At 47.0% G+C, this 26,410-nt stretch overlaps 3 protein-coding genes across 4 annotated transcripts; 1 reads left to right on the forward strand and 2 right to left on the reverse strand.

Moving 5' to 3' along the window:
• Positions 1 to 1,257: 1,257 nt before the first annotated feature.
• On the reverse strand, positions 1,258 to 10,132 carry LOC135306230 (protein ecdysoneless homolog). The gene is made up of 13 exons (XM_064429840.1): positions 9,904 to 10,132; positions 9,199 to 9,316; positions 8,770 to 8,857; positions 7,836 to 8,014; positions 6,992 to 7,187; positions 5,954 to 6,082; positions 5,682 to 5,807; positions 4,840 to 4,925; positions 4,003 to 4,109; positions 3,404 to 3,581; positions 2,891 to 2,958; positions 2,593 to 2,813; positions 1,258 to 2,090 (listed from the first exon to the last, which is right to left on the reverse strand). The coding sequence occupies exons 1-13, from the start codon at positions 10,097 to 10,099 to the stop codon at positions 1,881 to 1,883; spliced, it is 1,902 nt and encodes a 633-aa protein (XP_064285910.1). The 5' UTR covers positions 10,100 to 10,132; the 3' UTR covers positions 1,258 to 1,880.
• FAM149B1 (family with sequence similarity 149 member B1) lies at positions 10,087 to 23,897 on the forward strand. 2 transcript variants are annotated; one of them, XM_064429842.1, is made up of 15 exons: positions 10,087 to 10,203; positions 10,827 to 10,925; positions 11,063 to 11,174; positions 12,082 to 12,224; positions 12,580 to 12,699; positions 13,266 to 13,436; positions 14,335 to 14,522; positions 14,782 to 14,912; positions 15,461 to 15,514; positions 15,942 to 16,054; positions 16,728 to 16,907; positions 18,451 to 18,577; positions 18,912 to 19,037; positions 19,548 to 19,629; positions 20,324 to 23,897. In XM_064429842.1, the coding sequence occupies exons 1-15, from the start codon at positions 10,169 to 10,171 to the stop codon at positions 20,395 to 20,397; spliced, it is 1,755 nt and encodes a 584-aa protein (XP_064285912.1). In that variant the 5' UTR covers positions 10,087 to 10,168; the 3' UTR covers positions 20,398 to 23,897. The 2 variants fall into 2 exon arrangements, with proteins under 2 accessions (XP_064285912.1, XP_064285911.1); XM_064429841.1 differs by lacking the exon at positions 15,461 to 15,514.
• Positions 22,399 to 25,580, reverse strand: DNAJC9 (DnaJ heat shock protein family (Hsp40) member C9). Its single transcript, XM_064429874.1, has 5 exons — positions 25,320 to 25,580; positions 24,413 to 24,550; positions 24,045 to 24,299; positions 23,294 to 23,377; positions 22,399 to 22,886 (listed from the first exon to the last, which is right to left on the reverse strand). Exons 1-5 carry the CDS (start codon positions 25,497 to 25,499, stop codon positions 22,755 to 22,757), a joined length of 789 nt encoding a protein of 262 aa, XP_064285944.1. The 5' UTR covers positions 25,500 to 25,580; the 3' UTR covers positions 22,399 to 22,754.
• Positions 25,581 to 26,410: the final 830 nt, after the last annotated feature.

The raw sequence follows: 26,410 nt of genomic DNA on the forward strand, positions 1-26,410 counted from the left end.
AACACAGACAAGAAGGGAAAATCAACCAGTTAAACAACTTCAGAATAGAGGTCAATAGAAATCCATTGAAAGGGAACCACAGCACACCTGTCTTCCCTAATTAATTCCATCAGGCTTCCTTCACTAAAAACACTCTCACAATTAAAAGAGGAGATGCCTCGTGTGTTACCTCACAGCAGTGGAAGAGGCAGCATGGAAATGCTTCTTCTTCCATGGCAAACTCTCCTGGGAGCACTTCCAGAGCCTTGAAGGGCTCCACTGTGAAGCTGCTGAAGAAATGGAAACAGTTGGGATGAGCACAGCCCCAGAGAAATCCCAGCCCCACTGATGGAAAAGTCAGATTATCCAAGCAGCAACATCAGCTGGAGTGTTTGCAAAAGAGCAGCTTTGTTCTGAACCTCAGCTTAGGAGTTCTCCTCATTCACTAAGGGAGTCCCTCCATCTGTTTGGACCTTTTGTACAGCACAGGTCACACAGCAGTTGAATGGGATCATGTTTTCAACTCAATTATGTTTTAAAGTATCTAAACTTGATCTAACTCATCAGTGGAGAATTTTATAAATTTTCAGTGTGAATTACCTTCCCTGGCCAAACACAAACCCTTCCCAAGGTTCAAGTACCTCTGTTTTCCACCACTAACTGCTCATTATCCTTGCCTAAATTAAAACACCTCGTTTTTTTTTAACCCCATTTTCCCACCATAGATTTGTCTGAGTCTCTCACCTCTCATCACTCCAAATTCCTTGAAATTTGGCAAAACTTTCTTTAGAACTTCCCAGCTCTTGCTGTCCATCTCTAATCCCTGTCCAACCTGCCAGTGCTCTCCCTGAACTGCTGACAAAGTAAATTACACAACATCAGTGGAGGACAACTGATTAATTGCTGAATGAAAAAGAAATAAAGAGAAATCAAGAAGCTGATTTGGACCCAGCAGGACTGCAGTGCTGGTGTCTGTGTATCAACAATGTCTATGTATTTGATTTCAAATTTATCTTGTTAAAACTAAAGGTGTCATATTTAAAATAGATTTTTCATTCTACATGAAAGCAACGTGCTGCATGCCTTCCAGCCACATTTCCACTGAAGAAAAACCCCAAACTGTTCAGCCTGGGCTCACATACAGCTACTGCTGGTATGACACCAACACTCAACAATAATGGAATTCATCCAGAAAATGAACAGTTCTGAAAATGCTTTCACTCCAAGAACTGATAGTGCACTGAGGAAGTTATGCATACCTCCAAAAAAAAGCAGTAATCAAGTTGTGTTTCTGTTTTTACTGAAATAAATTTTAAAAACACTTCTGGCCAATATTGACACATTTGATCCAATGACTCTTCAAATCCTTGTGCTTAATAAGGAACAGTCTCTTACAGAATTGTCAGAAGTTCTTACAATGCAGCATCCTGCTCTGGGGAAGGATTAAATGTCTGCCCAACATTTCACCAGCATTCCCTAATCCCTGAGACTCTTCCTGCAAATCCCTGAAGGCAGCAGCATTTTCAGAACAAGAACTGCTTCCAGATATTGAACCCACTTAGCAATGGGTAAAAGGACATTTTAGAAATGTGGTAAAGTGGATCACGGATTGGGATAATGGAAGAGAGATTTTGGAATAAAAGAAAACCTCATTTGAGTCATTCATTCAACATCATTTTTCAGTTTTCTGAAATTGTGTCAGCCCTAGGAAAATCTCATTTCCATCCAAGACTGTGTCCAAACAGAAACCTTTTTCAGGTCAATTCACTCTGCTGAAGTGACAAATAATGAACAGAATGCTCCAAATGAAAACCTTTGGCCTCTTCTTCCACATCCAGCTCGTCTGTGTGTGCTTCATCTCCCCAGCAGCCAGGTCTTGTCCAAAGGCTCTCCCTGTGTGCTCAGCTGCCAGGGAGCTCTGTGTTCTCAGGTAAATTCACCCCCAGGCTCTGTAAAATGTTCGAGGTGGGTCCTGCCAGGCCAGCCTGGGCACTGTAGGACTCGAGCAGGTTTGCCACCAGGTTCATGTCCACATCCACGGGTGCCAGCTCAGCCTCAGCTCCACAATCAGGGCCAGCACTCTCAGATGTGGCTGCTCCAACAGAACTTGCCTGCAGCGAGTACAAAGAGAAAGGTTTATCAAAGTGCATGAGCAGATTTAAGAGAAAAAAGGCAAACCACAGGAGAAAAGAAACAACAATTCTGAAGCCAACAATTCCAGTACACTCCTGAGTCTTGACAGACAGGAATTCAGCCACCAAATGCTCACACCAGCTAAAAATCACCACTGACCATTATTCAGATCAAGTTCCAAGAGAAGGACTGAAAGTGTTGCCGAGTCCTGGCTCAGCCTCCCATGGGAGAAAACTACTACAGGAACTCACAAGTGAAGCTGCAGCTGCTTGCCCTACTGGTGAAACCAGGGAAATGGAACTAAGCCTTGGAAAAGATGGGCAAATTCAAAGCTTAGGGAGGCTTTAGTTTGAAATCAAAGGTATCGTGGTGCAGGTCCACACAATGGGAAGGTTCTGATCCCATTACTCAGAATGGCCACTTGCAGCACCTTTCCTGCTTGGAAATGACTGCTGCAATCCGAGCTCAAGGCACACTCACCCCTCTCTTGTGGCTGGTGAAACTTTTCCCTACGTTGGTCTGTGCCAGCTCACGGTCCATCTCCTTCATGTACGCCTTGAGACTGCCCACGAGCTCCTCAGGAGACACCTTCTGCTCCTGCCTTTGGTTCCCAGCATCCAGGGCTTCATCATCCTCATCTGAGAAACCAAACTCCTCCTCTTCATCCACATCATCAGAATCCAGCTCCTCCGAGTCTGCCCCTGGACATTATTTTGTGTCAGTACAGCAGCAAAGAAATCAGCGCAGGGATTTATTTCAAATAAAGAGACAATCTCACCTAAAATTCTGTCCAGGGCTTTTGTAAAAGAATCCACGTCAAAGGTAACATGGGATTCATCAGATGACCTGAAATTAAAAAAAAAAATTAAAGAAAATAAAGATTTAATGGTTGCACAAACCTGACACAGGCACAAGCCATATTGGTTTCTCTCAGGCCAAGACTGAAGTTGGGACATTTGAACTTAAAAGTACTCAGAAGTTTGAAGCCTGTATGGATTAGACATGGAACACTGAGTGGAAGAATCCTTGGCATAAAAGAGAAAAATTCTGAAGACCACAAAATCAGAGTGAGTGCCAGAGAGCAGCTCAGCTGGCAGCACTTGGACCTGCACCAGTGTCAGAGTGGTCCCAGGCTGATTTACAGCAAGTACATGTTCACTGCCCTGGCTCTGCTTCAGGCCCTGCTCAGCACAGCACCTTCAAACTCTGATTCTCTGCATCCCAGAATGAACCCCAGGGCTGCAGCAGAGTGCAACATTCTACACCAGACCCAAACTCCAAGTGCTACTACCATGGCATTTCTGCTCCTTCGTGCGTGGAGACTTTGGACACAAAAGCCTTCATGCTCTCAGCAACTGTTTCCAAGTCATAGTTTTGCTCTTCCTCCTTTGTGGAAGGAAGGGACTCATTTCTTGTCTCCTTCAGCATCTGATCCAGAGCATCTGGTGTAATATCCAGCCAGCTGTCATCTGAAAGCACACAGGACAGATCTGTTATTCTGCACAAGCCTGCTGGCCCCCAGGGCCCAAACCAGCTGACTGACAGGACTGCAACCATCCTGCAGCTCAGTTCTGCACTTGAGATTTTGTGCTGGTCCTGGGTCACACACAGCAAAAGGCAGAGAGAGGCTGAGAAGAACCAAGTGGAGATTTCTTTTCACTACTTTAAAACTCTGCTTTGCAGAGCTCAGACTAAGGGAGACCATTCTAATCACTGAGAAGCCTTTGGCCACTAAGTGGAGGAAGAAAGGCTCACTCTAAATTGGGACAGCCAATCCAGTATTTAGTCTTAAGGAACGCTGGATTTGCTCTCCCTTCACAGCTGAAAGCATTGCTCCTCTCCCCCAAAAATAATCATCTGTAATAGGAATAATTCCCCCATCCAGCTCACCATCCTCTGCAGGAAGACAAGCTGCTTCTCTCTCAAATTCCTTCAGATCAATGGGTGTTGTCTGTAGTAGTGTCAGGATTTCATCACCTGGGCTCACTTCATCAGAGCTAGAAGAAAAGAAGTAAATTTACTGAAATAGATTCAATGGGATCACATGCTCTGCATTCAGGTTTTCACTTGAATTCTTCATTTTTCCTTCTGTGCAAACACATCAAAAAGGGAAATGAACCTGGGGGAAGTACCAGAGTATTGGCCAAAACAGGACACAGTCAGTCCCTGCAATTCCCACCTGATGGCTCCAAAGCCCATTGCTCATGGCTCTTTTTCTTTACATTTAATTTGCCTTGGTAAATATTAAGACTGCCAGATCCCAAACAGCATAGACTGGAAACTCAAAAAACTAACAGTCAAGATATTATGAGCTGGCAAAGCCTCAGATCTTTTTGCAGTGATTTATTTTTTGGATTTGATCTTCCAGAGAAATCTACAGCCAGCTCCTTGAGCAAAGGAGACAGATTACTCTGTATTCATTATTCACAGGGACTGCTTTTCAATGAAACTTTTCCACACTTTCTACAGTCAACCGAGCAAAAACTGCTTTGCAGTCACCACTTGGAAGAGCTCAGCATTTCCCAAAACCAAGATAAAGAGTTACTCCAGCCAGAACTTCTCCCAGTGGAGTATTCCAGAGGAATCAGTACTTGCATGTCCTGGCCACAGCTCCCATGGTGAATGTACCATGGAGAAAAGGGTTCAGGTGTTTGTAACAGGGATTTCACAGGTCCCTTAAAGGATTTGTAGGGGATGTGACACTCATGGATTTCAAGTAGCTCTCACCTTTCTGGCACAGCGACAGATTGCTGGAAGTGATCTTCTGCCATGTGCAACAGTTCCAGGTACTTGGCTGATCCTTCCATTTCTCCCTGTTTAATGCAAGTCACAGGCATGAACCCAAACAATTCTCCCTCCCCTTCCTCCTCACAGGCAGGCTTCCTAAGGATGGCTGTTGGTCACACAGAAATGCTGAGAGAACCAAAACAACTAAAACCTCTTTGCCATGCACACCTGGAATTTAATACAGCAATGGGCATCCCTGTATTTGAAGTACATTGAAGTATCTTAACCTAAGAATCTCAATAAAGGTGTCTCCAATTTTATAACCTTAAAATGAGTACTCAATTTATGTCTAATTTATTAACTTCAAAGAAGTAGTCAAAGGCATCTTTTAAAAAAAAGCCACAGAACCTCACCAAAACCCCCAGAAGTCACAAAAACCACACACACATAAAAATTACACCTGCATGGGCCCAGATAGGTCTATGGTGTTATGTATGGATCTTGAAGAATATTTAACTCTAGAGGGGTGGAAATCAAATGTAAGCCAGTGAAATCAGTTACACCTCACACAATCACATGTGGTGGTGTTCTTCATTCAAGTGTATTTCTCCCCTTGCTTTAGATGAATGAATCAATCCCCACATCTTGCTTTTTCCTTGTTAATTTCCAAAATAAATTACTTTCAAAGGGGAACAAACTGCACATATCCCCTTTAAAGACATTAATTCATTTTACACAGATGAGGATTCAAGCTCTTGCCCCAAAGCAACTCCTCACACAAGTTCAAGGGTTAAAATGTATTTTCCCCGGCATGTTTAAAAGCCACACACACACTGCTTCACCTTGAAATAATCCTTCTCCTTCAAGCTCCTGAGGAATCTCTCCCACAGAGGACCGCTTACCACGTTTCTCTTGGCATCAGGAGCTACTTTACTGCTCTTGGAGCACAAAATTTCAAAGCCATGAGCCTGCAGATAAAAGGTGCAACAACAAGAGGTTCTCAAGGTGTGATGGACTTTGCTCCCATTTTTTCTGGACAAGCAGGCAACTTCCAGACAACGACTCCTTCCCTGCACATACATGAACCAAGCCCAAAATGCACCAAAATCATTACCAGCTTCATGCCCAGCTCGTAGGCTCTGTACTGAGGATGGGAGGGGGCGGGCAGGGTGTATCCACTGCGTCTGTCTGGAACAAACTGCTGCTGCACCAGCTGAGCGTACAAACACCGAGTGAAAGTCACCTGAAACAGCCAGAGCAGAAACAAACACTCCTGCAGCTCTCTGTGCTGGGGACAGGCACCAAACTGCACCCAGGCTCACCAGAGCGTGCTTGAAGGCACCAAATTACAGGCAGTACCTGAGACTGCATCCAAAACAGGTCTTAGATTTTTCTGATTAATTGCTTTTCAGGCTTTACAAAGTACGTCCCCAACTGAAATCCCCAAGTAAATATGAACTTCTGTCAGTCTAAATACATGAGGAAAAATCCTCAGTATTTTGTATTCACATTAACAAGGTGTATTTTCAATTAAAATGAAATTGGCCTAGAAGATTTTGGCAACAGTTTCGAAGTCCAAAATTTGCCTCTAAAACTTCTTTTCAGGAGTCTAGTAGCACAACTCTGTAACAGAATGCATCAGATACAGCAGTGCTTGGACAGTGCTCATAAAACACTTCCTAAAAGCTTTCACAGAGCTGTGAGAGCACAGCTGAGGTGAAAAGCCTGGCAGTGAACCAGTGGTTTGGAGCAACTCCTCCCTTTGGCTGGCACGGCTGTCAAAGTGCTCTGATCACACACGGAGATCAATTTAATCAGCAGGCACTTCAGCAGAGGAACTGTTATCACACCCTCTGGTTTCAGAACAATTCTCTCATGTTCACCCCCCTGGAAGTCCAGCCACATCGACCCAGAGCAGCTATGAGTGTAATGACCTGGAAATTCATCCTTACAGCCAGAAGGGGAAAAAAAAAAAACCCGACAGGAAACTCGCAGTTTTCAGTTAAATCTCTCTGTTTATACCATTGGCCACGGAACCCCTGTCAGTGACAGAAGGGAACGAAGTGACAAGGCTTCAGAGAGCACTTACCAGGCCATCACAGGCTTTAGAGGAGCACAGAGCAGGGCCATCAGAGGCTCTGAGAGCACTTACCAGGGCCATCACTCGCTGCTCGGCAGGGAAGGTTCTGAAAGGGCGCCGGCAGGCCCTCAGGTCACCCGGATCCCGCAGGTAGAAGGCCTGGACTGCCGCAGCCACCAGGGACGGGCGCAGCCTCAGCACGGCCGCGATCCCGGCCGGGAGGAAGCAGCGGGCTCGGTGCAGCGAGGCCTGGATCTTCTCGGGATACCTGAACGTGTGGGAAGGGCACTGCAAGCTCAACCACTGCTTCTGGATCATGAGGCCCCTTTCCCTTTAGTATTTATCATGGGCCAGAAGATTACTCTGGAGTTAAAACTCGGCCTGGAGTGTCTGTTTCTATAAGACATATTTATAGAAGTGTACATGGCTCATAAAATTGAATCCCCCACAGTGCCTGTGGACTTAACCAACACATCCAGCTATGCAGTATTCTTTGCCATACTTGCTGTCAAATCCTTGCAAAAAATAAAGAACTGGGCTGAACACAGCTGTGATAAGCTGAAGTTCTGACATTTCTAGTGGTTCTGCATTTTAGGTCAAATCCTCTCTTTCCTTGTGCACAAGACCCCGAAAAGATCACAGAACTTTCAGATTTTTCAGTCTAAGGAGGATGTGAAGGAAGAGTGACTCTTGTCATTGTCGGGGTGGAATGACAGCAGTGAACCAGTTTCAGATGCCCAGATCACAGCCTACAGCACACTGCTCCCCTTCTTTCCAAGAGTGCCACAGGAAAAACTCCAGCTGCTGGTTTCTGAAAAGGAACCAACTTTACCCATCTGCTGGGGAAATGTTTGAAGCCCGGGGAGCACAGAACCAAAGCCCAGCGCTGCAGAGGCCCGAAGGCAGCCCCACGTACCCATGGAGGCGTTTGTCCAGCGCAGCTCTGATGGGCTCTGCAGCCAGGAGCTCCTCGGGGCGGCTGGAGAGCAGAGCCAGCGCCTGCGGCACCGTGGGGCAGGCAGCAGAGAGGGCCCAGCCCTGCTCCGAGGGCTCCCGCGGCGGAATGATGTGCAGCTCTCCTTTGTAGAAGAACACCTGGCAGGCAGGAATGCTCTCGTCACACAGGGGAAGAGCAGTCACACACAGAGCCATGGGAAATTGCATTTATACACAAATGCATCTGTTTGAGCACAGAGAATATCAAGGACAAATAGAGAACCACTGCAGGGAGCAGCACAGCTTTTCTAAGAATGTTATTTGAGATGCCAGAGACCATGATCCCTGTTTTAACTGCAACAAGTTTCATCAAATACATCTTGTTTCCCTAACAACAACAATACCAGGTTTCTGTTCAACTAGGGAAGTGCTTCAGGAGAACCAGCATAACCTAACTGCTCCAGAGCATCCCAGGGATTTAAAAGCATTATTTCAGGGGCTACATTGACCTCTGCTGCTTCCTGATCCTGAGAAAAGCCCTGAGTGCAATGTTCTCAGCTCCCTCACTCTGTTCCCTCAAACAAAGGAAATATGGGCCTGAAACTCCAGGTACACACTTACAGAGACAGCAACACTCCAGCCCTGAGCATTCCCTGCTCTGAGGGCAGCAAATCCTCTGCCCCAAACACTCCACAGTATGGTAAAAAAAAAAATCCAAGTGGTTTAGCAGAGCTAGAAAGTTCTGTTGGATACAGGAGTGCTGCTGAAGGCAGCAACAGCAAGGGACAGAAAGCACTCTGGATGTTCTGAGGCAGTCAGACCACTTGGCTAGAGAGAGGTGCAAGAGAAAACTCCAGCTGCTACAGAAAAGGTCACTGTGGCCACCTTGCCAACTGTACACAAGTTTTACTCACCCTGTTTTCACTGTTCTCAGGATTCAGCCACTTTGGAAGAAAATCAGCTGCTTCTATCAAGAGAAACTCTCCATCGTTGTCATCAATACTGGCCAAGGAGAAATTGGAAATTTAGTAGGAAAAGCCTTGCAGAGCACAACAACACACTTCTGAATCTATGTCTGCTGGATTTTAATATTCATAGACCCATAGAAAGGCGTTGGTTAGATGGGAACTTAGAGATCAACACCTGGTTCCAACTCCCCTGCCACAGGCAGGCACACCCTGCACTAGCCCAGGCTGCTCCAAGCCCCATCCAGCCTGCCCTTGGACACTTCCAATGGGTATGGGATAGGGAAACACCTCCAAGGATGGGGATGTTAAGACAGGACCTCCAGAGCACAGGCACTGCCCCTTGGCAGCCCTCCCACACAAGCAGCTCAGCCTCACCTGGCTGCCAGCCCCGGGAACTCCCTGGTGATCTCCCGGAGCAGGTACACGATGAACCACTCATCCTCCACGTTATCCCCGAACGCGGTGGTGCCGCCCAAGTGCGCCGGGGTCTCGCCTGGACGGGGCACAGAGCGGAGAGGCGGCTCAGCAACGCCGTGCCCAGGAACAGATTGTCCACACGGGCTGCGGGTCTCCCTCGCCGGGGATATTCCAGACCCCGCTGACAGAATCTTGTGTCCTGTGCTCGGGGATGGCCCTGCTGCAGCAGGGAGGTGGCACCCGATGCCTCACGGGGTTAACCCGTGCTGCGACACCGAGAGCCTGGGAAGCCGCCGGGTGCCCCTCACACGGCCTCGGTTCCCCTCACACGCTCCCGTTCGAGCCCGCCGGGTCCCTCTCACACGCTCCTGGTTTCTGGCCGCCAGGTCCCCCTCACACGCTCCCAATTCCACCTCACACGCTCCCTGTTCCCCCGTCACACGCTCCCCGTTCCCCTCAGATGCCCTCCGCTCCCCCTCACGCGCTCTCGGGTTCGAGCCCGCCGGGTCCCCCATAGACTCTCCGGTTTCCGGCCGCCAGATTCCCCTCATACGCCCTAGGTTCCCCTCACACGCTCCCGGTTCCCGGCCGCCTGGTCCCCCTCGCAGTCCCCCCGCTCCGAGCTCTCTTCCCGCCGTGCCTCCCGGCCCGTTCCCGGCTCACCGCGGCGCGGCACGTAGCGCAGGCGGAACGGCTCCCGCTGCCACACGTAGGTGGCTAGGAGAGGGGCGAAGCGCACCAGGGCCAGCTCAGCGCAGCGCCGCAGCAGCGCCTCGCCGCCCGGGCCCGCCGCCGCCGCCGCGAACAGGCGGTAGCGCACCGCGTCCTCGGGCAGCGCCGGCCGCCGCAGCGCCTCCATCGCGCCGGGGCCGCGCTCCGCCCCGGGGAGGAGCGGCGCGATGGCGGCGGCGGGGCGGCGGCGCTGAGGATGATATCGCGATACGCGCGGAAACCGGTGCAGGCGTGAGTGGCTGCCGCTCCCCGGTGCCCGGCGCGGCCCCGAGCCCAGCGCGGTCCCCGTCGCGATCCCCCCGGCCCCGCGCCCGGGCCCGCCGCCCGCGCTGCCCCCAGCACCGAGCAGGGCCCGTGGCGGCCCGGTCACCCCCTGTCCCCGGCGGGAGATGGTTCCCGGCATTCCCGGCATCCCTGAGCGCCGGTCCCGGCCAGACACCGGTGCGACAGAACGCGATTAAATCCCTGTAATTGGCTTTTTTCCCCTGACCCAGGAGTTGGACCAGTTCTGACTTACTCGGCTCGTTTACTCTTGTTCTATTTAATTTAATTTAATGGACTTAATCTACAGGGATAATGGCGTTGTCTCTGCTTTTAGGGAGCTGTAGCCCAATTCACAGCATCTTAAGGTTAAGTTTAACTGATTTTGAAGCCAAGACCTTTAAGTCCATATTTATCCTAGAGTTAGTTTTGACACCTTAGACCTGGAGTCTTTGGCAACAAGAATTAGCTTTGTAATCGTAATAAATGTGTGCACGGAGAGAAGCAGGAAGGAAAAGCCTATAAAACTGACTGGGAACTCTGCAAATGTTTATTCTTGTAAGTTATGCCAAGCTGCACTTCTGTTTTTTCAGACAAGGACTCCCAAAACATGCCCTGAGGCATCACCCACCGCCAGAGCCAGGGGCTCAGGTGTGCTCAGCCACGGCTGGAACCCTTGCCCAGACCTCCAGGTACTTGTGACACGTCTGATCCAGCTGTTCTGGTGCAGCCAGGCTTTGTTTACTGACACACTCGATCTGCCATTGTTCATTGTGGGCTGATTTGCTTTCTTTCTGTTTTTGGTTGTGGCTCGACGTGCGCGTTTCAGGGAGTCGGGAATCCGTAAGGGATCGGATGATCGTGGGGATGCACGGACTGCCAGTCAGGGCTGTGCTGACACCTCCACAGAAGACAGCTCAGTCTTCTCTTGGGGCTATGATGTGAGTAGAACATAATCCTCCAAGCCAAATCGAGCACAGAAAGACGTTTGAAATACCTCTGCAAAGACATCTCAGAAAAAAAAATTACTGGATCTGACAAAAAATCATGACAGTGGTTATAGAAAAGCATCTTTTTTACTGCTTTCCATCTTTCAGTTCAAAACACATTAGACTCGTACTGTTCTGTTAATATTCTCTATTTCCACCAAAAAATTTGAAAATTCAAGTCATTTAGTGCACAAAGGTATCTATAAATGCTGTTATTGTGGGACCCCAGCCATGGCTGGATGACTTTCAGACACTTGGTGTGTGTTTATCAAACTTCTGCATCCTTTCATATTTCTCAAAATATGGGAAGCTGCTAAGACATTATTCTCATTTAGACATGTTTGTTTATTCTCCTTCCACCAAAGTCAAGTGTGTTGTTGCCTTCTGGGAGGTGAGATGGAGCTGTTTAGATTTAAATGACCCCAGAACTGACCCCATTTTCTATCACATGTAACAAAGAGCCTGAACATCCCTCGGGTTCAGTGTTTCCCACCAGCCTGCATTGCTTTTAGTGTTGTTGCTGTCTGTGGACTCTGAAAGCAAGAAAACCTCCACTGCATTAAAATATCACTGAATTTTATCCTTCCCATTCTGATTCCTTTAAGTCTTGTAGCTTAATATAATAATATGGATATTTCAAAATGTTTTTATAGTTTTTTCTGCTGTGTCAATGTAAGCTTTTTATGTGGCTGCCATCCATCTTAAGAGCAGGCTGCATCATCTCTGGGAGAAAATCATTTAAAGTGAAAATCTTTTTCTGAAGTCCAAACAAATTGTTGTGTTTTCTAATTATATTTCAAAAGATCAATTAAGAAACCCCTGCAAATGCTATTCCCCAAGTATTTTCTTTCCCCTCCAGGAATTTGACAAAGCTGCCACACAACAAGTTCAGCAGATGTTCAGACAAATTGATGAGCTTCTGTATGAGCAGAAGGAGACTGTTCATGTTGAGGGACTGCGGGAAGAATGCCACCAGTGGTCCTCCAGCTTTCCTCATCTCAGGTACTTTATTAATGGGCTGATGCTGCTACCTTCCCTACAAGGAACACAGCCTGCAGGCTGGGTTTGTGCAGTTATGCAGTAGCTAGAGATAAAATGATCACTCTGGTGATGTGCCTGCCTGTCATTAATAAACATCCTCGTACCTCACACGTGGCTCTTTGACAGAGGTTTGTGGCTATCTGTGACTGACTTGGCCTTGACAGAGCAGAATTCTCTTAGAAAACTGAAAGTGTCACCAGGGAAACTGCACAGCTTCCCAGGGGAACTTCTAGGATTTGCTGCTGAGCTTACACCCTTCAGTAGCTGCACTGCCAAGGTTTTCTGCTGTGTTTCTCCTTTGCTTTTGCCGTGGCAGGGTGGTGGGGAAGCAGCTGGTGGCCCCCACAGATGAAGGGTATGGATGGTACTCGAGTTCCCCCTCGGGCAGTTTGGCTCCCTCCGATGTAAGTTCACCACAGGAAAAGGATTCTGATGAGTAAGTACCAGCAGTGAGCCTGGATCATGCCAAGGTGGGAAGGCAGGTTTGTTATCTGCTTCTTAGAGTGTGAAGTCTTCCTGTTAGGCTGAGTTTTGAACACAGCACACTCTTTTTTTTTTTCCTCTTTTTAACTGAATTGAGTACACTTAGAATAGCAAGAACACATAGCCATGCTTTTCCTGACTACAGTGAACTGGCCAGTGAACAGAAATGTCTTTGCTGCTGCTGATTTCTTAGGAACATGTGTGTACTGTAGCTGGTTTTGTTATTAATCATCAGTTGGACTTGCCTATGCTATAAAAAATACAAAGCACGATGTTAGTGCTGCTTTTATTATTGAATGTTTCACAATGCTTTCTAATCGGCTTTGGATATTTTTTCCCTGAAGTTTCAGGTTCTTTAGCAAGAATTAAAAGAATTAAAACCAGAAGTTGTTACTGTAATGAATAATTTTTTGGCCTCGCTACTGCTTGCCCTTAACAACTATGCTTGTCTCTCAGTTATTTGAGGTGGAATAACAACTTATCTTTGTTTCTGCTTTCTGAAAACTGTCACCTGTCCAGATTTAGCGTTTTGGGCAAGAAGATGCCTCTTTTTGTTCCTCCTGCTCACAAAAAGGCCAACCCTTCCAAGGCTCCAACCTTGTGTTCCTCAGGGAGCAGTGAAGGGGAAGAGGAGGTCATTCTCTCCGAAGGCATAGTGGAGGAATACTTGGCATTTGACCACAGAGATGTGTAAGTATTGAAGGTTAAAACAGTGTCCTGGGGCTCCTGCAGTTAAGCTACACATACTTGATGAATTTATTTATCTTTTCTCTACAGAGCTTTCAAAGGCCTGAGGTTGCCTGGGCACTGGGAATTTTCCCAACCTATTCCCTAGGACAATTTCTTTCACTAAATTATGTTTATGAATTTTTTGTGCTTAGTTTGAGTAATTAATTCCATCATAACTAATAGCCTGTGTATTTCATAATATGTGTTTAAACACCATTTATTTTTTACACTATGTCAAATTCACTGCTGTTAGTTATGCAACAGCAGTGTGCTGCTTCTGTTTTGGGTGGAATTGTACCTTTTTGGATTTTTTTTCAGTGGTAGTTTTAAGAACTAGAGTGGATTTTATGCTTGTCAAGAAACAATTACCACTGTTTTTATCTTTTTACCCCCTTTACATTATTTAGTACAGTATACATACACTATGAACATATGGCCTGAGTAAGGACTCTGGAGGGTGTTGTCAGTTCCTGACTACTTAATTGGTTTTAATAATTAAAGCCACTTATCTTCATGGACCATTAAATTAAAACTGTTATCGTTCTTGGTTTTAGCAGACTAGAGAGACATTGCTGCAGCAAAAAAATATCACTGTCTTGTTTTCAGGATTCTGTCCTGTCATTAGATATGGAGCCCAACAATGTGATGAAGAAATATCACTGTAACAACTAATTCTGATTTTTTTTGGCGTGACTTTGATCTCATGGGTAAATTTTTGTTTATGGAGTATGATTTATAATCATTCTCTAAAGGGAGATCGGTGTGGATCAGTCATTTCTCACTGAGGTCAGTGGAAAAACTGAAAATAAATATAGGACACAGTGTGTTTCTGGTGCAGGTAATACTTACATTTTTACAGGGAGGAGGAGTTGCACGAGAGGAAAATGGGACTGTCCTCTGGCAGACGGAAATTGGGGTTTCCTCCTGTCTCTCCCTATTCCTGCATGAAGGATTCCGTGCTCACCTTTGTGTTTGATGATGTGTGGAGTGAAGTCCTGGTCTGCATGGAAGAATTGATCTGCAGGCACTGGGAAGGGTCAGCCTCTGGTAAGGATTCATGTTAAGGTGAGGGCTCAAAAGGGGATTTCAGCTAATTTTGCAAAGATGCCATGGGAGAGTGATATCTTTGGGAATGATCTGTTCAGTGGGAATAAAAAGGTTATTTTGCTAACAGTGTGAAACACATCTTCAAAAAACGTAGCAGAGCTTGTCATCCAAGGGGACTCTCTCTAAGAAAATTTTGATTCATAGCACTGTCCTTGACTGGCAATGCCAATATTGACAGGAATTCTGTTGCTTTGCACAGATGATGAGAAAAATGTCATAACAGTGGAAACGCTCCGAGCAGATGCCAGAAGCCCTTTGCAGTTGGATCCTCTGCCAGCACTGCTGCCTCGGGTGCCACACACAAAGATGCCCTCAGTGGCATCAAATCTGGTAAGGATTTTTAGGCAGCTGCTGTTTTGTGTGGGGATGAATCACAGTGTTACCTCAGCAGGCAGAGTGGCTGTGTTTAGGTTAATAATTGGTTTGGACTTTATGTGAATGCTGGCTGTCCTTTCTGACACTTTAGTCCTGTTGTTACTCATTTGGAAGTTTTAATTCCTACATTCCTCCCTGAATTTTATATCTGTGTGTGACAACCTTGTGGTGGCTGTTGATTCAGGATGTAGTTCTTTCCATAATTTCATGTTTCAATTAAGTGGTGAGATTGAGGAGTGTGTGTGTGGGATCCCATTCTCACATTAATAGTTAATTCATCCAGCAAGAAGGGAGAAATCTGCAGTTATAAACCATTTTTTTTCTCTGACTGAATTTAACTGTATAATCTGCTTTAGATGATCTGCTTCTAGAGTGGTGAGCACCAAAGTGTTACCTGTTTATTCCATTTTAATTCAGCTATTTCCTTCTTGTTTCTTTTTTATTTCTTTCTCCTTTATTTCTTCCCTCTCCCTATCCCTTGTGTCCCCTTACTGTGTGTGTAGTGCCCAAAACCCAGAGGTGGCCGCAAAAGCAAAAAAAGGAGAAAAACACCTCAAGTATGTATGGGATTTAAACTCTGCTATTTTCTATTTGCTCTTCTTATGGTGGGTGGAATATGATGGTTTTTTCCCCAGATCAGTCTGTATCTCAGAAAAGGATTTTGCAGATCTGTTCTTGGCATAAAATGTCAAGAATACACTGAAGATTATTTTTGTAAAGCTGCTGATTATAGACATTGTTGGAGGATCAGCAAATGAGCTGCTCAGTTGGAAAATATTAAGTATTAGTACATTTTCTAAGCACTATCATTCCAAAAAAATTAAATGCTAAGATCCCCCAGCTGGGGAAATAATATAACTGAGTATGTATCTGGATGACATGGAAGAAATTAATGACTTTTCTCCAAAGTGATGTACAAAGTCTATAAATATTTGTGTGTGTGTCTCTGCCAAACAGTAATTCACTTACTTATTTTAATTGCAGGTAAGTCTCTCTCAAGGGTCAAGTAGTAGTTCTCAGCATAACCTGAATGGCTTGATGGTGATCCATGGGATCCAGTTACACCAAAGGAACCTGCCTGTAGTGGAGAAAACACTGTAAGAGCAACAGATCACCTGTAGTAAATAAAGTAGAACACTCTCACGGTGAGAGGGATTCAGCCCAAAACCTTGTAAGATAAATTCCTCTGCCAGAGAAAGCAGTTAGCTATTAGTTATTTTCCTGCTTGGCTGTTTATTTGTCCTCTGTGAAAATTGATATAGTTACTGTCATAGTAGTGAGCCCCTGATCAGGGAGTTATGAGTATTGACTCCATGATTGTAGAAAGCTGATTAATTGTTTTATTATACTACATTATACTATACTATACCATATTATACTGCATTACATCCTTTTCAGACAGTGCTATACAGACAGATCTAATTGGTCAATGAATCCAAACACCATCATTAGTGTTCAATTAAGGAACCACCCTTTGGTAAACAAACACATTCCACATGTGCACAACAACAGGTGCAGCAAGTGAAGATAAGAATTGTTTCTCATTCTTTTCTCTGAGCTTTCTCACAGCTTCCCAGGAAAATCCTGGGAGAGAGCTATGTCTCTGTTCAGAGGATATGTGACTACCACAAGTTACATAAAAAATCAACACACATAATTTCATAAATTCCAGGTATTTTATGATTAAAGTCGCCTGTAGGTGAGCACTTTGGTAGCAGCAGTTATGCTGACCATCTCCCTTTTGTTCTTGTAATTTTCTGTTGTTGTTAGGGAGCTGGATGACAGACGGCCGGGTTCCAGTTCCCTCCTCTCTACCCGGACGTGGCCAAATCGCTCCCTGGAGCTCAGCACCTCGTCCCTGTCCCGCTGCAGCAGGAGGAGGAACCCCCCTCCACGGACCCTGCATCCCATCGGCACCCCACGCTCCGGGGACGACGTCTGCAGGCGCCTGTAGGTGCCCAAAACAGCCTCTCCCTGCAGGGCTCCAGGGTCAGAGAGCAGCCCTGGGCAGGGACAGGGGCTGCCCCTTAAAGCACAACTCCCCTGGGAAAGCTGAGTTCTTAAAGCTGGTGTTCAGAGTGCTGCCAGCTGTGATTCAGTGAATCACACATATTCAGGTAGTTTTGCACGTGAGCAATAGATCTCAGTCTGTCCTCTGCAAGCAAAGTGAACGTCACTGTCTCTTCCTTGACATGGCTGTCTCTTTCTGCAGCCCATTTTCAAGGTAAATTTAAAAGTCTGCAGTTTTTGGAGGTCATACTGCACGTTGTTATCCTAACCCAGACTGGACTATAAAGATGTTCAAATAGGTTATCTGTCTGATCAAAGGGCTCTTAGTGGGCTCAATCACATCTAGAATATCTTTCTTTTATTCTGCACAATGACCTGACTGAATGGAGTCATTTACAGGGTATCAGGAAACAATGCAGGATTTGATAGCCCTGTCTATTTCACATGTTCTAAATTGATGTAGTTTACTTCTAGTTTTATCTATCTATATAAATTCATCCAGTCTGTTGCCTCCTTGTCACATACTGTTGAGAGACTTGAGAGACTTATTCCTTGTCCCTTCATAACTGGTTTCTCCTTCCAGTATTTTGTGTTTCTGGTCCCTTTCCTCAGGCTTCAGTCAATCTAAGAAATACTGACATCTCTGCTTTATTAAAATGTGTCTAGGTTTGGAAAGACAGGTGTCTGCTAAGGAAGGCAGGAGCCTCCCCTGAAATGGAAAATGTAAAGCTCCTCCCTCTGAATTGTTATAAATTTGAAATTAAGGGGCTCTGAGGCAAAGATATAGGAGCAGGAATAACAGTTCTTTAATAGGGAAGAAAATAAAAAGATAAAATAAACAATGCAGTAAACTAAACAGTGGCAGAGTCAGAACACAGCCTGACACTCTGTTGTCAGGGTGTTGGTACAGTCCCATTGGAATTGTGGCTGCAATCCTCCTGGAGTGTCAGGTGTGGTTCTGCTGGAGCAGGGATCCTGTAGAAGGGTGTAGTCTGCCTCTGAAGATCCAGTGGAAGAGGCAGCTGTTCCTCTGGGAAAATCCAGTGGAGAAGCTGTGCTGGTGTTCCAGAAACTCCAGATTATATCCAGGCAGGAATGCTTGGCTCCTCCCTCTGGGCTCACGTCTCCCAATGGGGTGCTGTAGTTCTTATCAGACAGTGACATTCCATACCCTGTTATCAGCAGATGTCCCCCTGGGGGGAGGAGTGGTTGAGGAAGAAATAAGGAAAACTGCCCACTTAACAGGAGACAACTGCCATACAGATGGCAAGTAGAATATAATTTGCTTGACAATCCAGGACAAAATGTATTTTAAAATGTAAGTGGAGAGCACTAGGAAAGTCTTTTTTAGATGGTTTTGAAGCTTTTCCAAGCTTCAAAGTCTAAGTCAACTCCAGTAGGCCAAAGAAACTGATAACATTACACCTTTCCACCTGCCAAACATATTAACTGTGTTTTTTCTGTTCTTCCTGGTGCATTCCAGCCTGACTGCACAGGAGCAGCTGACCTCACCCTCCCCACTGCTGCTAAACAGAAATCACCCCCTGCCACCCATTGCCACCACCACTGTGGCAGAGCGTGGGAGCACCACAGGACCCCACAGGCAAACGGTAACAGGCACAACAATCTCATTTTATTACTGGATAATCTAAAGTTGTTATCACTGCTGGTCAAATTACCCAGCCCAAGGGTTCCAATTTATTTGTTGTTTTGTGACAGAAGGTCAAATAGGTTATCAAATAGAAAAATGTTGTATCAGTTCTGAGCAACAGCACCACCCACGCTTACCTGCTTAGTTCTCACTAATGCAAATTGAATGTTTCCCTCCTCATAACTAGGTATAAAATGATTCACTTTGAAAGTTAGCTTTAATTCCTGCGTTAATTATTTTCAATGAACTGCTGCACTAAGAAAAAGCCATAACTCTGTTACTTCTCCTTGCAGAAACCTCGAGGGAGCTCGAGCCATGCTCACAGTGTCACGACACAAGAAGACACCCGCCAGCAGCTGCAGGCACAGCTGTTCTTACCTGATCCCTTCTCCAGGCCTAACACAACCACCACATCCTCGGTAAGGCATGGCTAATTACACCAGAGCATCCTTAATTACTGAAAAGGGTGCTTTGAGAATTAACATCAATCCATACTGTGTCAGTATCAAATACTCTCAGTTTAATTTATTGGAACTCCTACTCTACTGGTACCTTCTTGTATCTAACAATGTGGTTTTGTCTAAGCTTTGAAAGCTGTAATTTCAGTAGAGCTTGTGAATAGCTGCTTGATTGGTTTCTGTGTGTAATGTCAACATCCTGGACTCAGAAGTTATAAACTCTTCTTTGGAATAGTGCAATATCCTGAAATATAAAGACTGCCTCTAACTGGCCCAGTGATAATTTAAATAAGTGTTAGAAAAGTGTATTTTCTACTTCTCAAGTTGATTTGACCCTTCTTTAAAACTTTCCTTAAACCTTCACAACATCTAACTCATTACCAAATACACGTGTTTAAGTAGTTTTAAGTTGTATTATAATCTTGCTGATTTTTTTCATGCAAACAGAAATAACTTGAGCTGTTTTTCCAGCCCCATTCCCAGCGCCGCCATTCTTGCACTGTTACTGATTGCAGTCATCAGTCCTGGACGAGGAGAGGATCCACAAGTTCAGGTATGCTCATAGTCACAGGGTTTAGTAAGATCAAGATGCATTTCCTACAGGGGGACATTCCTACAGGTAATTTACACTTTTTCAAAGTTCCATCCATGTCTTTAATTTGCCATTGATGTTATTCTTGCTATGTCCTGCTCTACTCCAGAGTACAGTTGGGTGCATTTTGTTGGGGTTTTTTTTCGTTTTTCTTACCACCAAATATTTAAATCAAGTAAGGAAGCTTAATGTCATCAGCCCCAGTGCCTCTCAGTGTCCAAGTTTTCAAAGCAGTTGTCAGCTTAAACAGAAACAGTAACTTGAGGTTAACAAAGGCACTAAAACTGAAGTAGCTTGTTTTTAAACAAGCAAGGAGTGGTTCCTACTGAAATTAAATAAATATCTGCCCCCCTCCACAAAAAAAAAGCAAGATGAGTTTTATGACTGTTGTATTGACAAAAACAATTTAAGTTAGCAGAAAAGCTTTGTAGACTTGAATACTTAATGAAATATCAAGGAATGCAGTTGGTCCCTGCAATGCAGCAACTCAGCAAACACAAGCTTTGCCCTTTTTGGAACTTACAAACAATGCAGTTGATAGCCATGTGTTAGAGTAAAAAGACATTTTAGTTTTAGGCTAGAAGAGATGTATTTGATACTTAGCTGTAATTCCTTCCCAGAGTCTTGAGGCTGTCCATGATCTGTTGTTTGCCAGGTCTTCCATCGCGTGGTTCTGTGAAAGCCCACGGCCGAAGTGGATCAGGCACAAAGAGCAAACAGAGGCACTGATGTGCCATGGAGAAGCATCCACCCCTCTCCAGAGAGTCATGAACCACCTCTCTTTCCCAGCAAGGTCAACGTTGTTTACACAGAGTTTTCAAACACCCTTCCTTACAGATAGTTATTTTTATATAAATCTAAGCAGCAGCTGCCAAAGATTTGAAGGGGTGCACTTAAACATTCCATTTCCTACCAGTGAAATGATGCTCCAGTGGAAGGGTGAATACATCCCTGTGAAGCCCAACTCCTAGGACACCCAGCAAACACTCTCAGCCTGTGCTTGTGCTGTTCTCCATGAGGCTGGTGACAGGTTCATGTCCTTACAGGCAGGTACTGCAGGACCTGCTCATTTTTCCCTTAGGAAGGTTAACCCGGCCTTCCACAGACGTAGTGATTTATGTTTTCTAAAAAAAGTGTATTTATATGTTTAAATATGTTTAAAGCAATATTGTACTAGCAAAAGCAAGCACTCAGCTTAGGCAAATGATGAATGCTGTGGTAGCTGCAGCAGGGATGAACACAGGTGTGTGGAACCAAGGCAGCAGAGCAGGTGAACTGGCAGCTCCAAGGGCAGCACAGCACTGCCTCTTCCTGAGTTATAATAAAACCTTTTACCTCTTCCTCAGTGACTGAAGAAGGTTGAACAGGCAAAAAGAAACTTCTTTCTTACTACAAGCAGTTTCAGACAGTACTCAAAATCTTCCTGGTGAGACATTTTATGGTAATTTCACAGAATAGCTCAGTCTCCCTTTGTAAAAATACCTATAATTACACAAGATTTCTTCACTCCAAGGTAGAGCTCCAGAAGCCACTGATGAAATAGAGCTTACAGGAGCTGTGTCTGCCCTGTGTGACAGACCTAACAGAGGCATTTGCTGGAGTTGGCCTTGTAGTTCCAGATAAGACAAATGAAACCATGAAGAACAGGCTTCTCAAAATAAATGGTTAGTTGAAGGTCTTACTCCCAAAGAGAAACTGCTAGACTGAAATATAAAAACAAGCTGAGGTAACCACTGGCTGTATTTAAACAAAGTTAGAATGCTCCACAAAAACCAATCTAGTCCAATTAAAGAGCACTGTTTTCCTGTATTTTCTTATTCTTCAAATTACAGTTCAAAATAGAAAAAAAAAAAACCCTTGTTGGTATTTTTTATGATATGGCTCCCTGATTTCCCCACTCAGACCAGCTAATAATTTTTCATCCATACTGAAGCTCACAAGTCTAGTTGATCCAAATGTGCTTTAATCAAAAACAGAGAACTGGGCAAATATAACTGGGTTAACTTGCCTTTGCATTTCCAGAAGTTAAAAAAAACCAAACAGCTCTGAGCTCAATCTTGAGTTTTCAGAGAGAGAAGGTGATGCTCACCAGAGACCTCTACTCACTAAGCCATTTCAAAATACAATTTCTCTTCTGGAACACAGTGCAGTGTGTCAGTTATGTCAGGAAAAGTGCAGATAAGCATCCCATTTGTATCCATGCCATTCCTCAGGGAGCGAGTGAGTTTTCTGTAGCACAAGAGTTGCAAAAGCAGACAAATAAACTTGAACAGACTTCTGTTAACATGATCTAGTGTTTTACAGCCTAGAGGAGTCAGTGGGTTTAAAAAATGCAGTAGCCTCCTAAGGCCATTTCTGGTTTTTGTACAGATGGCTGACACCAGGGACTGCTCCTGGACTATTTATTTTGTGTACTAAAAGTAATCTTCAAGCCCTGTGTTATAAACCACAGTGATATTCTCTACTTTCTCAGAATCAGGGTTATTTTTCAGAGCAGACAAGTAAAAGGGAACAGAGAAACCATCTACCTCTGGCTTCCCCCCAGGAGCTGTTGAAGCTGTGAGAGCCTCCAGCTCCCAAAGTGTTCACCTTGAGACTCCTGTGCCTTTGAAAAATGATCCTCCCTGGGAGTGTGCAGGAATTATTTGACTGAAATCAGAAGAATCAACACAATTGGCTTGTTTTAAATAGCTTATTTAGAAAACATATTGAGAACTGAGGAAGCAAAACTCTGAAAAAAACCCCACCTTCTTGTTTATTAAACCAGCAATTTTCCAAACTATCTTTATAAAACTACAGGAATATCTGAAAAAAGACCTGTTGAGCTGATGTGCAAAGACCTTTAAAAATAGCAGGAGGTTTGTTACAGAAGAAATGTGTGAACAGCACACCTGGATCTCAACTGTAGAGCCCCCAAGGAGCTGGAGACAGCAGCACAGGAATGCCTTGTGCTCCTTGTTCAGCATGCATTCCGTGTCAAGCCTCCCACTCACAGCCAGTCAATGCACACAGTCCGAAACAGGAGCCCGGAAAACACCCGAAATTCTCCCAAATCCACCTTTCCATACAAAGTGGAACCTGCTATTTCAGTCTGTTCCTTCTGCCTTTCTTTTCTTGGCTGAGGTCTTCTTTCCTCCTTTCTTAGCACTGTTGCCATACTTTGCTTCCAGATGGGCAAAGAAGTTATCCATTTCCTTTTCTCGATCTTTGCCTCGGCGCTGGGGAGGGGAAAAGAACACCAGCCAAACTCAGACCTTTTGGAACTTCCCAGACAGCTTATCCTGTTGAAATTTGATAGCTGCACAAAATCTTGGACTACATCAAACACAAGCTACAGGAAGGTTAGTGTCATCATTAAAACTCCCTATGAAACCACCTAAAACTAGAAGTTATTGTGTAAGTACTCCAAATATTTAACTCTTGTAAATTTTTAAATAGACACAGGTAATAAAATCCATACTGCACCCTGATTCTAATTAAATTAAAGCACATAGTTAACATTAAGGCCAGGTTTTAACCTCAGGAATTCAGAAGATATGCAAGGATCCAAAATCAAAGATGCTCAGGGAAAAGACAATTATAAGCCAGTAACAAAATTATCTGCAAGAAACAAAAGAAGCCTTACTTTAATCAGCGCTTGCAAGTCATTTTCTCCACTAAGGCCCAGGTCATCTATCGTCTTTTTTGCCTCTTTAGCTTCTTTTTCTGCCTAAAAGAGCAAATAAGGTTTTTCAAATAAGTATTTTGCATGTTATCTGACCACGTCTTACAGGACTTACCAAATGCTTTTTGGGCATCTGTGCACAAATAGCTGCAGGGAAGTGCAAAGGGTTTCCAAGTTTGGCCACAGATAAGGGATCAGGCAAGGGAAAATCATTCTGCTTCCACCATTTAGCAGAGCAGGAAGATTTTCTGCTCTTTCACAGTGTTGAATGTCATGTTTGTCCCCATCCCTGTTCCCACACCCTTTTTTTTTTGTCTCGGTAGAGACTACAATAACTTGAAGGTTACTGTGATTTGCATGTAACATTCTACAAAGTGTTCAAAAGTATATAAGGGTCAATTTAGGCCAGAGCAGTTTCACACCTGGCAGAAGCCAACCAAAGTGTTTTCACTGCTTGCTTGTTTTTGTTAACTCCAGCAACTCCCAGCTTTGTAGATACGTGCAGGGACACGCTAACTGCAATAAGCCATTGTGTGTGATAAGGAAATAAAGGAGTAGAAAAGCCTTTCACAGTGATTTGGGTTGGAGGGGTGATGACCACGGGTGAACAGGAAGGTGTGTAACCCAGCAATCCTGCGACAAACATCTTGGAAACAGCGTCACTTATTCCTGCCAAGGGAAAAAGTTCTGGTAATTAATTGCTGCAACCTACCCGCTTTCTCCTGGACATAGTCTTCTGCTTGGACTCCTTTACAAAAGCCTTGTAGGACGGGACCTCCCCAGACTCGATGGCTCGCTCGATCATCTCCCGTATCCTGGGCTCGTCCGTGTAGTCCACGCACAGCACAGACTCCATGATCCGATCCATGTCACCCTTGAAATTCAGGTACGCTGCCTTCACGTCAGCCAGCTCTTCCTCCGAGTTTTTGTAGGTACTCTTGAACTCCTCGATGTCTTTCACGGTGACCTGGAGCAAAGAGGTGACGCTTCGTGAGTGACAGGACTTACTCACCAGGAAGATTTAAGGGAAAACACATAAAACCCAAAAAGTTCTGTCTCCCAGCCCCATCCTGCTCTCACCTTGAACAGCAGCTGCCAATACTCCAGCCAGTCCCGCCCGTCCTGCAGCGCCTCGGCCTCCTCGTCCACCGTGCCCGTCTCATCGTACACTGCGCGCTGCTGCTCGTCGCTCAGCACGGCGTACACCTTGCCCAGGATCTGCGGGGGCGGCCGGGATGTCACTTGGGGAGCGCTCACTTGGGGGTCAGTCACCCAGGGAGCGCTGGGGTGGGCACTCGGGGTCGGGGTTGGGCACTGGGGTGGGCACTTGGGGTTGGGGTTGGTCAGTGGGGTGGGCACTCAGGGTCGGGGTTGGGCACTGGGGTGGGCACTCAGGGTCGGGGCTGGTCAGTGGGTTGGGCACTCAGGGTCGGGGTTGGGCACTCAGGGTCGGGGTTGGGCACTGGGGTGGGCACTCAGGGTCGGGGCTGGTCAGTGGGTTGGGCACTCAGGGTCGGGGTTGGGCACTCAGGGTCGGGGTTGGGCACTGGGGTGGGCACTCAGGGTCGGGGTTGGGCACTGGGGTGGGCACTCAGGGTCGGGGCTGGGCACTCAGGATCGGGGCTGGTCAGTGGGTTGGGCACTCAGGGTCGGGGCTGGTCAGTGGGTTGGGCACTCAGGGTCGGGGTTGGGCACTGGGGTGGGCACTTGGGGTCGGGGTTGGGCACTGGGGTGGGCACTCAGGGTCGGGGTTGGGCACTGGGCTGGGCACTCAGGGTCGGGGCTGGGCACTGGGTTGGGCACTCAGGGTCGGGGTTGGGCACTGGGGTGGGCACTCAGGGTCGGGGCTGGGCACTCAGGGTCGGGGTCGGGCACTCAGGGTCGGGGTCGGGCACTCAGGGTCGGTCTCACCCGTGGCCGCCACCGCCCCCTTCCCTCCCTGTGTCTCTCCTTCCCTCCCTCCCGTTCTCGCCGCTTCTCTCCTCACCTGGAAGCGGCGCGTGGCCTCCTCCTTCTGCTCGGCCGGGACGCGGTCGGGGTGCAGGCGCAGCGAGGCGCGGTGGTAGCCGCGGCGGATGTCCTGCGCGGACGCGCCGCGCCGCACGCCCAGCACAGCGTACAGGTCCGCCGTACCGAACGCGGCCTCGCACTGCTGCGACAGCGCCATCCCGCCCCGCCGGGACCGCCAGCAACGCCCCAGCGCCCTTCCCGCCCGCTCCGCGCCCGGGCGGCTGCTCCGCGGCTGCGCCGGGCGGGAAGAGCCCGCGGGGCAGGCTGAGGGGCGGTGCTGGTGCTGAGGGGAGGCGGTGAAGGAACCGCCATGCTGAGGGGAGGCCGAGGGGCGGCGCCGCTGAGGGGAGGCGGGGGAGCGGCCGTGATGAGGGGAGGCTGAGGGGCGATGTCGATGCTGAGGGGAGGCGGTGAAGGAACCGCCATGCTGAGGGGAGGCTGAGGGGCGGTGTCGATGCTGAGGGGAGGTGGGGGAGCGGCCATGATGAGGGCAGGCTGAGGGGTGGTGCCGCTGAGGGGGAGCGGTGACAGTGCGGTGGCGGCCCCTCTGAGGGGAAGCGGCGGCGATGTGGCTGCGGTGCCGCTGAGGGGGAGCCGTGGTAGTATGGCTGCGGTGCCGCTGAGGGGGAGCGGTGGCGGTGCGGCGGCGGCGCCGCTGAGGGGAGGCGGGCGGCCGGCCATGTTGGAGGGAGGCGGAGCGGCGGCCCCGCTGAGGGGCGGCGGCGGCTGAGCGGCGGCACCTCCGAGCCGGGCGGCCGCCGCCTCTCCGCCCCTTGGGGAGCTTGCGGTGGCGGGGAGCTCTTGGTCGGGTAGCGTCCATGACCTGCTGGGGTCGTGCCCGGGGTGAGGCAGGAGCGGGGCGCGTTGGGGTGGCCTCGCTGCCTCTGTGAGGCGCTGGAGCCGCCGCTGAGCGCGGCCTCCTGCCCGCGACCGCCGCGTGCGCTTTGGCCCCGTTATTACCGTCAGGAAAATAAATTCTGTGATTTTATCCTTTTCCACTCGCCGCCGGTAAACAACCGGCTCTGCTGGCTTTTGGGAGTGGGCAGGCCCTGGCACAGGGTGCCCCTG

This window comes from Passer domesticus, chromosome 8 (genome assembly GCF_036417665.1).
Source record: "Passer domesticus isolate bPasDom1 chromosome 8, bPasDom1.hap1, whole genome shotgun sequence".
Taxonomy (NCBI): domain Eukaryota; kingdom Metazoa; phylum Chordata; class Aves; order Passeriformes; family Passeridae; genus Passer; species Passer domesticus.